Source organism: Asterias amurensis, chromosome 14 (assembly GCF_032118995.1).
Source record: "Asterias amurensis chromosome 14, ASM3211899v1".
NCBI classification, from domain to species: Eukaryota; Metazoa; Echinodermata; class Asteroidea; order Forcipulatida; family Asteriidae; genus Asterias; species Asterias amurensis.
Genome location: NC_092661.1, coordinates 5,237,147 through 5,251,107, shown reverse-complemented (window position 1 = coordinate 5,251,107; position 13,961 = coordinate 5,237,147). Strand labels below are relative to the sequence as shown.

The following is a 13,961-nucleotide window of genomic DNA, read 5'->3' as shown; positions in this document are numbered from 1 at the left end:
CAAAACGTTAGTGCGCACGCGCTATGTGCAATTTACATATTTCATGGGAAGGGTCTATTCTGCCGGGACTACAATATTAGCTTATAGTATCGTTATTAACTGCAAAACCGCTAATGGTTTCAATTTGGTGTGACGTGAACCGTGAAGCTGGGGAGACTGCTAAATCTTTTGGTTTAATTCAAACATACATTAATGCATGAACTAAACACTCAATATCAGATCATATTTTTTTAAATTATCACTATTAAAATTATTATTAGTATTATTATTACTAATACGGGTTGGCCACCGGGTTGGTGGCTGGCGCCAGCCACCAACCAAGGTCATTACCACGCAGTGAAGACCGGGTACGAACACTGTTATTCCCGTCAATAAATACCTTTTTTTTGCGAATAACACGGCTAAAATTGTCCAAATTTTGTGACTTTTCTCTCGGCGGTACTTCCAGACATGTTCAGGGGCCATATTTGAGCTTTTGATGGTTCCCATCTCTTTCGTGCGTTAATCACATTACTGATCTTTGAGAACAGTGACTTTTTGAAATAATGATCTGTTCAGCGCCTTCACTGGGGTCAAAGGAGGCAAATGATTGGACGATAGCTGTTCCTTGTGCATTAAAGCCATTGGACCCTTTCGGTAAACAGTGTTGTCCAAGGCCCACACTTTGTGTACCACAACTTCTATATAAAATAACAAACCTGTGAAAATTTAGGCTCAATCGGTCATCGGAGTCGGGAGATAACAACGGAAAAACCCGTTGGTATGCCACTGCTCTAGAATTGCAAACGTCGTTGGTTCGAAACTTACCCGATTAAATATACCTGTAAATAAATAATCAATTTAAAGATCTTTACATAAATAAATAAATAAATAAATAAATAAATAAATAAATAAATAAATAAATAAATAAATAAATAAATAAATAAATAAATAAATAAATAAATAAATAAATAAATAAATAAATAAATAAATAAATAAATAAATAAATAAATAAATAAATAAATAAATAAATAAATAAATAAATAAATAAATAAATAAATAAATAAATAAATAAATAAATAAATAAATAAATAAATAAATAAATAAATAAATAAATAAATAAATAAATAAATAAATAAATAAATAAATAAATAAATAAATAAATAAATAAATAAATAAATAAATAAATAAATAAATAAATAAATAAATAAATAAATAAATAAATAAATAAATAAATAAATAAATAAATAAATAAATAAATAAATAAATAAATAAATAAATAAATAAATAAATAAATAAATAAATAAGTAAATAAATAAAGCGTTGAGGGCGCAAGACGTGCTTCAACATCGCTCCTGTTTATTTTGGTGAAATTGCGTTTTATCAGCCGTTTTTGGCAACGAGTGACAGTGACTGACGTTTCTCCTAGTAGGGTAGGTGACATACATCAAATCTTGAGTGCGGTTTGAACAATATTGGTGGTTCTGAGGCCTGGTGCCTCAGAATTTCGTATTTGAGAAAGGCCGGGAAGACGGCCATTTTGAATCATGGGTCAGCTCAATAGGCCCAACACGGTGAGGTTTAACACGAGATCAATGGAAAGCCGCGTCACGCCCGAAGAAATCCATACAGCTGTACAGAAAGAGCTTCAATCGGTCGCAACATTGAAATGCATTGCTGAACTAGAAAATGGCTGGTTTAACGTGTCCTTTGACAACGAGAAAGACTGCGTCCAACTAGCTAATAGAGGTATGATTCTCCAGAAGCAACTTATCCAATGTGAAAGGGCGAATATACAGAACAGTGTAGTAATTTACATCAAGGTTCCGTACGAGATGAGCGATCAGATAGTGTTAAATGCTATCTCACCTTACGGCACAGTGGCCAACATCAGGAGACAACACCACGTTTTCAACAAAGATATAGAGACCGGTGTCCGAAGCTGTCTGGTAAAGAACTTAAAAAAAGCGGTACCAAGTTATGTGAAAGTCGGTGGGTTCACTTTACCAGTCCGATACAGAGGGCAGCAAAGAACGTGTAAGATATGTGAAGAACCCGGCCATCTTGCAAGAGACTGCCCAGCAAGAGGGAGATGTTTCGTATGCGGGAGTTATAGCCACCAAGCAAACTGGCATAGAACAAATGACAAGTACAACAATACGACGGATGAGTCTGACCAGGAAGACAACCGAGACACAGAAAGCACTCAGGTTATATATGTACCGAGGGAAAGACCAACAAACTCCGACCATGAAGAACAGAACTAAGACGACGAGGAAGCAGACGTAACGGACAAAGCCACTACTGAAACCAAAGAAACTGAACCTGAACCTGAACCCCAAAAGGCTACCATGAACAAGAAATCCTTCGCTGAAGCTGCCTCCAAATCAGGTCAAACAAAAGAAAATGGAAAGTCAAGTCGTCCTCCATCACTTTGGGATGATGCTGTTGAAACAGGAAGTGTCAAAGTGACACTCAAGGCAAAACCATCAAAATCGATGAAAAGAAAATCACCAGAAGAGAACCAGAGTACAAGCACAAGCAACAAGATGTCCAGAGATGACAGATATGAAGAGGAGTCTGACATGGAAGAAGTACATAACCAGCGCTCCGAACAAGAAAACACATCCGAACCCGAGTTAACATCCCAAGGGAAGCAATTTGTGATAAACAGACCGGAAAGGGAAACTACAACAAAATACAGATCCAGAGACAGTCGTGAAGGAGTCAACTATGACGACGGTAAATCGGACAACTCTCCTATGGACGAGGATGAAACAGACCAAGATGGATTCGTCGTTTACACTAGAGGAGGAGTACGAAGAAGAAGGAAAAAAAGAACCTCGTGGGTACGGAAAACAACGGACACACATTCTGACTCGCAACCATCTACAAGCAAGAGTAATGACAAGCAAGAGCACACCAGTCGGCCCAGTCAGCCAAGTACTCCAAGAGGAAGGGGAAGGGGGAGACCAGTTGAAAAGGTGTAAATACCCTCATCACCAATACGAACATGAACTGGTTTAATATACATTTACTGGTGTTTATGTCTCTATTATCCATTGCTTCACTAAATGTCAATGGATTAAGGAATGATCTGAAAAGAAATGTTCTTTTTGATTTTTTATGTCGCCGGAAATTTGGTCTCATTTTCCTGCAAGAGACCCACAGTGAATTAAACGATGAAGTTGTGTGGGACAAGCAGTGGCAAGGCAAAATGTTCTTTAGTCATGGAAATAGACAATCTAGAGGAGTAGCAATTCTAACTTCTCACAAGGTCAGTCTAAATGTTACCAATATTACACGTGACGATGAAGGTAGATTTATTAAAGCTCAAGTTGACTGGAACAAAAATACATTTTGCATTGCTTCTGTCTATGCCCCCAACCAGATTAACCAACGTACTCAGTTTTTCGATAATCTTAGCGACCAAATCACTAGTGTAGACGATTGGATTGTAGGAGGGGATTTTAACTGTAACCTTGATAATCCAATTAGAGATGGTAGTAAAATTGTTTTAACTAACGTACTTCAAGAAAAAGACCTGGTTGATTCCTGGCGTACCATTCATCCAGATAAAGAAGGTTACACTCATTATCATAAAGGATGCAATCAAGCCAGTAGAATTGATTATCTGTTTATTTCGTCAAATCTATCGAATAATGTTAATGAGGTCTCTGTTATTCCCAGTGGTCTGTCTGATCATCAAGTTACAGGTCTTAAATTGTGTAATATTGACACCCCTCACGGCCAAGGCAGATGGATTTGCAATAATAGTCTGCTGAAAGACAAAGATTGCAATTTCAGGGTTGTTACCTTTTGGAGTTATTGGAGAACACAAAGGTATAATTATGACAAGGTGTCTGACTGGTGGGAAAGTGGCAAATTTAGAACAAAGGAAATTATTCGGGACTTTGGAAAAGAAAAAGCCTCTGATAAAAAACGTCACTTCGTTCACTTACAGAAACGCCATGCGTATTTACTGAGTAAGGGCTTAAACTGTGACACTGATACTATTAATGAAATTGAAACTGAGCTTAAAATCTATGAGACTAATGAGTGGGAAAAAAAACAAATTAGAATCCGCAACACTGTAAAAGATGAAGGCGAAAAAGCTTCTAAATGTTTCCTCAACCTGGAAAAGCAGCAAGTAAATAATGCGAAAATCGACAAATTACACACCGACGATGGTAGTTATGCTAATCAGTCAGACTCTATGTTGAACTGTGCCAATGTGTTCTATAGTAATTTATATAAGGCAGAGGAAATATCACCTTTCCACCTAGAAGGCATTATTTCCAAAATAGAAACCAAACAAATTCCTGAAGAGATCCAGTCTAACCTTGATTGTGAAATTACAGCCGACGAAGTTAGGAAAGCTATTTTTCAGATGAACACAAATAAGTCCCCAGGGCACGATGGTCTGACTGTAGAATTCTATCAAACCTATTGGGATGTTATTAGCACAGATTTGATTGATGTTTATAAGGATTGTCTTAACAAAGGTACAATGTGTAACTCTATGAATTCCGCTTTGATTAGACTCTTTTATAAAAATGTGGGCGATAGATACGAATTGAAAAACTAGCGTCCCATTAGTCTGCTCAACGTGGATTATAAAATCCTGGCTAAAGTGATCACAAACAGATTGAAACTAATCATGCCCATTATTATCGGCGAAGAGCAAACTTGTGGGGTAGCCTCTAGAAATATTCAAGAGAATATTATGCTTTTACGATTGTTATTGATTTTGCTAACTGGAATAATTTACAAGCTTGTCTTCTAAGTATAGATCAAGAAAAAGCTTTCGATCGTATTAGCTGGGTTTATATGTTTACTGTTATGGACAGAATGGGTATCCCACCGAAATTGATTAAGTGGATCAAAGTTCTTTACAGTAATCCTTATTGTAGTATTATCCTGAACAATTTTATTGGCGCTCCCGTTAAGGTTGAACGAGGGCTACGACAAGGGTGCCCATTATCTCCTTTGTTGTACTCCATTTGTGCGGAGGGGTTAGCCTCCTTAGTCAGAAGTAGTTGTAAACTTAAAGGTATTGTTACCCCTAATGGGGAATGCAGTGTTCGTTTAATCCAACATGCTGACGACACTAATATATTTGTTAGTGACAATAATAAGGTATTCGATGTAATTCAGAACATTCTCAACGTGTATTGTAAAGGTAGCGGTTCTAAACTTAATGTTGATAAATCTAAAGGTCTTTGGTTAGGGAACTGGAGAAGTAGAACTTGAAGCCCTGGTAGTTTCAAATTTGTTAAGAAACTTAAAATTCTCGGTATCGTATTTGGGACTGACATTACGCCTGAAGACAATTGGGGTCCCAGAATTAACCAAATTAGCTCTACTCTTGACAAATGGTCCAAACATCACCTCAATTTAAATGGTAAAGTAGTTATTGTGAACAATTTGATAGGAGCAGGGATTAACTATTTGGGAAGCGTGCTTGAATGTCCCAACTACTGGATCAAAAAGATGAATGATCGTATTTGGAAATTTTTTTGGAGTGGGAAAATGGAGAAAATCAAGAGAAATACCATCATAGGTCCCCCAAAATTGGGGGGGATGGGCCTTTTGGGTATTGAGAGTAAATTAATTAGTCTTAAGCTTCAATGGTTAGTTCGGTACCCATCCTCTGAAGGTAAATGGAAAGTGTATTTTGATTACTGGTTGAAATGTGCCGGAGCAGACGATCATTTAGAATGGTACATATTTGCTAACATTCGTAAGAATCTTCAAATCACCCCGTTTTACCATGAACTTATCGTTGATTTTAAGTACGCAGGAGGGAAGCTTTTATGCAATTTTACCAGCATTTGGGAAGCCATGGAAGTTCCACTGTGGAACAATGTCAGGGTTACTAGGGATGAATCACTTTTAAAGAGCCCTCTTCTAAAATCTGTGGGTTGTTATAATGTGGGTGATGTTGTCAGACACGGAGAACTGTTCTCCTTTCATGATATTGCCAGAGCATGTCAAATCAAACATATTAATGCTGGTAGAATTTTGAAGAGAATTGAAATACACATAGATTATACGTTAATCAATGAGAAAAGAGAAGGACCGGCAGTGCACACAAGTAACTGGCTTGCCATTTGTGATCATCAAAGCAAAACTGTTCCTATTTGTGAAACTAATGTGAAGTCTAATTATGTGAACTGCATAATGTGTAAATTTGTTTCTCCCAAGGTGCAAGTTAAATGGAAACACATTTTTCACCTAGGACAAGACTTACCTTGGGCTTCAGTTTGGATGAATAATTGGAAAAATGGGTTAATGGATCCGGATGACAAACAGTTTATGTACAAACTTAGACATAGAATTCTACCAACTAAAGACGTTTTGCTGAAAATAGGTGTCGTTAAAGAACTAACATGCCCGCTTTGTAACGTTAACAATGAAAATCACGAACATATCTTTATTTATTGTACCCACACGTGGGAGGCTTGGATCTTTGTGGAAAGACTGCTCAGAAAATATACTGGTAACAAACACTATTATTTGAATGACTCTAATAGAATTCTTGGTTATAATTTAGAACCAGTTCAGGCTATTGTCGTAGCTAAACTGCTCAGACTGATCTGGAATATAAGATGCAAAAAGGTGTTCAACAGTTATTCCAGACCAGCAGAAATTGACATCATCATTCAGTTAAAAAAATCTTTGAAATACTTTCTCCGTATGGAAAAGACCAGATTGAGCCCAGAATCTTTTGAAACTATTTACACTAGAAATAATGCGTTGTGTTTCACTGTTAATGATGATGTCAATTTCGATTACTAAATGCTTTTCTCACCAAAGGCCGTCACCGTGTTCCTTTTTATGACCTTTTTGTTTATTTATTTTTGTTTTATTAACCTTGATTGTCTGAAATAATTTCTACCCATTGTTTTTCTCGATCACCGTGATTAGGTCACGCTAAATTGTATATATAAATATTTATGTCTCTTGTTCTTGTTTGTATGTTATCAATTTTAATTTCTATGTATTACAACCCGTAGCTCATTTAATCTGTTATATAATATTGGAGCTTGTTGTATTGATGTATGCTGTTGCTGATAATTGTTATTGAATAAACGGAGTAGTATAACTCCACATCAAGAGAAAAAATAAATAAATAAATAAATAAATAAATAAATAAATGTGTTTTCCCACATAACTCGGGAAAGTACTGAGTATACAGTGTTAAAGCCATTATACACTTTCGGTAAACAGTGTTGTCCAAGTCCCACACTTCGTGTATCACAACTAATATATAAAATAACAATCCTGTGGAAATTTAGGCTCAATCGGACATCGGAGTCGGGAGAAAATAACGGGAAAACCCACTCCTGTTTTCGCGCGTTTCGCCGTGTCATGACATGTGTTTATAACAAATCCGTAATTCTCGTTAACGAGAATTTATATTGTTTTACCGTTTTCTCAAAAAGTAAAGCATTTCATGGACTAGTACTTCAAGAGAAGTCTTTCACCATTACCTTCTGTAAACCCTGTAAATTATTTGTAAATCTGTGAACTTTTTTTTTTTTTCTGTACCGAAAGGGGCCAATGGCTTTAACACATTTCGATATAGGTGAAACCCAAATTTATATCATTGGAGTTACATACGATATAATTGTGCGATTATACAATACATAGGTGCATTATGATCGAAATAAATTAGCCCAATCATGATAAGCAGCTAAGCACGAAAAACGGCCTAGCATGAAATTTATTCATTGATAATAACAGAATTACCGACACAAATTTCCATTTGTTTTATATTGCTTGTTACTGGTATTCAGCTGTTGTTTGCTTATCCGGAAAATCACGTCAACATTTGGTTGGTAATACTGTTTTTTATCAAGGAAGAAATTTTACGCAAAGCAAAACTGTGTGCTTAGCAGCCCTATGAAACGTGGCCCTGATCGTATAATGGTTAAATAACCGTGAACAGTTAAATATGAACGGGTCAGAATTTACCCTGGTTCCGAATTCAAACAAGATATCATCAATACTTGCAGTAATATGGTTTTGACTCTTATGAATATACTATAAAAGGACATTAAATCTTCGAATCAGATTATAGCACAAGTTGCACTTTACAACAAGATATTTTTTTCTGCATAATTAATACTTTGGTTCTTTTACTTTTTTTTTCTTTTCAAATTGTACAATGTCAAGCGGTGGTTTACAACACAAATAGTGTTACCTTTTTATATCGGTAAAAATATGTATACTTTGTTCTCGTTTTCGTTTTCAATAAAAATAATTGAATTAAACATCGGAAATTCTACCCGTCTCTCATGCTGTTTTAGCTCCTTCAACAAACAGTGTAACTGATTGGCTCCTATAGATGCCTAAATGATTGGCCTTGGTGTAGTGGCTTTATTAGTTATCTTGCTGTGCGTCGTCTTTTATCAACGTCATATATGTTGATATTAAAGGCAGTGGACAGTATTGGTAATAACTCAAAATAATTATTAGCATAAAGCCCTTCTTGGTAACGAGCAATGGAGAGCTGATGGTAGTATTATGTTTAAAAACATTGTGAGAAACGGCTCTCTCGGAAGTAACGTAGTTTTCGAGAAAGAAGTAATTTTCCGCGAATTCGATTTCGAGAACTCATAATTCGATTTTGTGGTCTCGAAATCAAGCATTTGAAAGCACAGAACTTTGTGTGACAAGGGTGTTTTTTCTTTCACTTTTTTTTCTCGCAACTTCGACGACCAATAATTGAGCTCAAATTCTTACAAGTTTGTTATTTTATGCATTATGTTGAGATGCACCAAGTGAGAAGACTGGTCTTTGACAAGACCGATAGTGTTCAGTCTTTAAAGATATGACGAATCCCACACAACACGCCAAGGACCTCTGAGTTATGAAGTGTTCGATGTAATCTATTTCCCGCTGTGATTCAAACAACCAACGTCACTGCACATTAATTTATAAGTATTGTGACTTTGGTCGAAAGGTTTTTGGTAATTAGGTCCGATGACTCTCAAAACAAACAATGGTGTTTTCCCAAGTTATGGGACATTGCTGCTCATTGTACCGAACTCATCCCGGATGTTCCGACGACCGCAAACCATCTCCCGTAGGCCTTTACGGAACTGTCGATATTTCAGCCCGTAAATCAACGGGTTAACGCAAGAATTGGTCGCCACCATGGCGACGGAAAGCAGAAAGAGCCAGTGCTCGAAATCAACGTAAAACCCGATGTTGTAGGCGAAGAACAGGACCTGATTCGGTGTCCAGCAGACGAGGAAAGTGATGAAGACGATTAGGAGCATCTTGAAGGTGTTGCGTCGAGCCTTGAGGAGAGACTCGGCCATGCTGGGCACGTTGGAACCGCTTGCACTGTGCTCGGCCACGCTCGTGGGACCAACTCGAGCCGCTCCCCGTTTCATCTCGACGCTAATGCGAATGTACGCAAACAGCATGACAGTCACCGGTAGCACGTATTGTAGGACGAGTGTCAGAATGCCAAGGAATTGCGATCTCACGACAGGGGCGCAGACCCCGTCTTGCTCGTCGTAAATGAAGAGGAGGTAGGACTTAATGGCTATAGCGCACACCCAACACATCGCCATGGCGAGACCGACTTTCAAGTGAGGCCATGAGGAGAACATCACCTGGTACTTGAACGGATGGACGATGGCAAAGTACCGCTCCATCGTCAAGATGAGGAGATTGAAAGACGACAGCACGAAGAAGAAGAAGAGGATGAATGTGTACCAGACGTGGCAGAGGAAAACACCCAAGGCGTTGTCCGGAATGGGGTTTGGAACAGGGACCTCACTCTTCAGCAAGATCATAGTTGAGCCGAGAAAATCGATCACAGCCTGGTGAAAGATGAAGGCATTCGTACGGTTCTGCATAGCGGGTGTTTTCCATATGACAACGCATACAAGGCCGTTACCGAGTATGCCTATAATACCTACGAGGGTCTGGTAGATTCGCAAGCTTAGTATTTCCTCCATGGTGTGCTTTCACAAAATACACCTGCAATTGTCTTGCTCCGTACACAACAGGACTACAAGTACATCGTGTCAACACCTCGACGACGAGGGTTTATATTATAAACGATTCCTCTCCAAAGCAATTTATCGAAGTCACTGATTTTGAGTCCTTGACGTTTACAACACCGTGAATATACAGCTATGCAATGCATTTAGCGTTGGGCAACTCTTCACAACCCTTCATTGGTCAAATTACGTCTCGCAGTGAATTCTACATGATTTGATTGGATGGCTTTGACGCGCATGCTCAAAAAAAGTTTTGAAAAACTTTGCCGATGCAAGTACGAAATAACAGGACTGACAAAATTATTGTATTAGTAACTCTCACGCACGAATGAAAGTCGGTACATAAGAATATTGCACTCGTCGTTTCCTGGATGGGAGTTGATGCTCATCCTGCACCAATAACATTTGGTATGCAACAAATTATTTCTGCATTGTCTATGTTAAGATGCGAAAGTTGTTGGGTTTCCGCGTCGACACAGCCATCGTTTGTCATAACTCCTTCTGAAAAAAAATAAAAATCGGGGAAAATTTACCATGTATTTTGGTTATTTTGCACACCCGGGGAGCAGAAGAGAAAAGTAACCACCTTTAAAGGCAGTGGACACTATTGGTAGTTACTCAAAATAATTATTGGCATAAAACCTTTCTTGATGGTATAAAACATTGTGAGAAACGGCTCCCTCTAAAGTGCCATAGTTTTCGAGAAAGAAATTTTCCACGAATTTGATTTCGAGACCTCAAGTTTAGAACTTGAGGTCTCGAAATCAACCATCTAAACGCACACAACTTCGTGTTGCAATGGTGCTTTTTTTCTTTCATTATTATCTCGCAACTTCGATGACCGATTGAGCTCAAATTTCCACAGGTTTGTTATTTTATGCATATGTTGAGATACACCAACTGTGAAGGCTAGTCTTTGCATTTACCAATAGTGTCCACTGCCTTTAACAGTACCACCTGCGGTCTGTGCTTCAATCGTCATCTTCGCATGGGGGAAAACAATCACTCACGACGGCACTGACTATTGGTTCACGGGTGGCACTGATCGTAACAGTTTGTGCCAAAACGGAATATAAAAGTGCAAAATCATCAATATTCTTGTGATTTTGTTTGCGGACGCAGCTGGCTTTCGCCCATAACAATTTATTATTATTTTTCTTCCAATTTGTATTGTCCTTCCTTTTGTTTTCTGTGTTTTTTATTGTCAATTATTTTCTTCATTTTTAGGCCTATTGAACGTTTGTCAACGTAACACTGATTCATAGGGGGTATAACAGGAGATACAGTACATTTTGCGTGTGAATTCAGCTTAATACAGGTAACATTTAGTGCTGGGAAAGCAGCTTAAAGACACTGGACACTATTGGTATTTGTCAAAGACCAGTCTTCTCACTTGCTGTATCTCATCATTTGCATAAAATAACAAATCTGTGAAATCTTGAGCCCAATTGGTCGCCGAAGTTGCGAGCTAATAATGACACCCTTGTCACACGAAGTTGTGTGCTTTTAGATCGGTGATTTCAAGACCTCAAATACTAAATCTGAGGTCTCAAAATCAAGTTCGTCGAAAAATTATTTTTTTCTCGAAAACAACGTCACTTCAGAGGAAGCCGTTTCTCACAAAGTTTTATAAAATCAACCTCTCCCCATTACTCGTCACCAAGTACAGTTCTTTGCTAGTACTTGTTTTGAGTAATTACCAATAGTGTCAACTGCCTTTAAAGGACTTTTATGGCATTTTCATTTTCATATTCATTCATTCATGTTATCGAGGTGTACATGCTAGGGGAAGTTTGCGTTCGATTAGTTCATGTTTGTAGCTCACTCAGATCATGGAGGAATAAATGCTGAGATGAGTACACCGGGGTCGACCCGGGGAAGCTAATCGAACGCACCCTGTCAAACAGCCGCTATCATAGAGGTTAAATAAATCGCACAACATCGGTAAAGAGTATTGTCCAAAGGCCCACACTTAGTGTATCACAACCTATAGGATAACAAACCTGTGAAAATTCAGGCTCAATCGGTCATCGGAGTCGGGAGCAAATAACGGGAAAACCCAGCCTTGTTGCCGCACGTTTCGCCGTGCCATGATATGTCATGATCTGTGTTTAAAATAAATCTGTTATTCTCGATATCGAGAATTGATAATTGTTTTAAGTTTTTCTCAAAAAGTAAAGCATTTCACTGAATAATATTTCAAGGGAAATCTTTCACCATTACCCTTTGTAAACCCTGTAAGTCATTTGTAAATCTGTGAATTTTTAATTGTTGTTCTGTTCATAAAGTGTCCAACGGCGTTACACGATGAAGAGGCAACGCAAAACACATAAGCGCCCTAAGTATTGAGTGGGTCACTTGGGGGCTGATCGAAACGCATGACGTCACAACGAAAACTTTTTACCTGGTAACAATTTGTTCGCAATTTAGCGATAATTTTTCTCATGTTTGGACACTTAGTTCACCCCCTTGAATCAGCGAAGAGTGGTACTGTCGCAGAGTGTAGGTGTGTACATCCTTTCAACCTTGCAGCTTAGTTTATTGAAAACAATTAAATATTAATATATGTTTGTGAATCTACGAAAGGTTTTCGACCTACTACATAAAATAGTATTTCCGGTCGGCTGTCCCAAAATGCAACAGTGTCAATCCTTGGGGAACTAATTTGCTTTCGTCCACTATTTTTGTAATGGTCAATTAGGGAAGGGGAAGGGTCGTCCACTTCTAGATTGATCCAAAAAGGGAAGAAACACTTGTTTAAAAACACCACAGAGGGATTCAAGACGGAAGGTACAAGCGTCCGTGCCCGGACAACTCTCCCTAATTACGTCAAAAGTAATTAGGCTTCAACAAATGTATTCGATAAAGGTCGTGTACCCATGAGAGGGAGTTGTGGGATTGCAGTGTCCTAACGTTGCTATTATTAATAGACGGAGCGGTAGATATCAGAAATCACCATACGGCAATTAGCGTTCATGCCGCCGGGTTTCGGCCGTGCCTATAGGGCAACAATCAGCTACGTTCGCCCCTCGCGGTATTAGCAGGCTTTGGGCGCTAATGGTGACACGCGGCAACAAGGAGACGGTCCGTCCATCCTAGTCGGTTCACTCAACTGATTAGAGAGCCACAGACATTCACTTAGGACATGGAGGAGGAGGTAGATCTGCACTTGGAAAAACAAGTTGTTTTTACAAGTACTTTTGTTTTCCTCTGTTGAGAATGGTTTAAGCGGCATGGTTGCTTGCGGCATTTTGCCCGAGTTTGTTGACTACGACTGGTTTTCTAAACGTTGGAATTCGCATTGGGGGGGTGAAGGGTCTTACATCGTTCGTCAAGGCCCTGCAAGAGGGCCGTTACTAGCACATAATGCTTACATAATTATATTAAAGAACTTTCCATATAGCTGAAACACATCGTAAAACACTGGCACGCTCCATATGCAACGATATCCTAAGCTGGACCGTACCACTCGTCCAAGAGGGGTTGTCAATCAACAATGATTTGTATGAGGCAGAACAGCACTCTGTCAGCGTCCTCTGTACGAAATTGGTTTGTCAAGAATCAACTGTAGATGAAACCAAATTATACAACTTGGTTATAGTTGAGCAAAAAAATCATTTTAAATTAACCCAAAACAATAATTCATGCAACATAATAATTCGCACAATAGATACACAAAATCGTTGAAAGAAGCGATACCAACTCTGCTAACCTTAATATTGAACCCTGCCCCCCCCCCTCCTCTTCCCGGCTTATTATGACTTTTTCTTTTTATTTGATAGGTTTAATTGAATTTTATATTATTTGTTTGTATTCTTTATTTGTATCTTTTTTTTTATCTTGTCAAATCTCCTCTTTAGGCCTTTTCGTGAAAAGCAGCAAGAAACATATTAAATGGATTGTTTGGAATCAATCTTGGGGATTATACACCTGTACTATTCATACATTATCCACATA

The 13,961-nt window shown here is 38.3% G+C and overlaps 1 protein-coding gene across 1 annotated transcript; it reads right to left on the bottom strand.

Moving 5' to 3' along the window:
- Nucleotides 1-8,983: 8,983 nt before the first annotated feature.
- LOC139947549 (galanin receptor 2b-like) lies at nucleotides 8,984-9,959 on the bottom strand. Its single transcript, XM_071945490.1, has one exon. The coding sequence runs from the start codon at nucleotides 9,957-9,959 to the stop codon at nucleotides 9,006-9,008; it is 954 nt and encodes a 317-aa protein (XP_071801591.1). The 3' UTR covers nucleotides 8,984-9,005.
- Nucleotides 9,960-13,961: the final 4,002 nt, after the last annotated feature.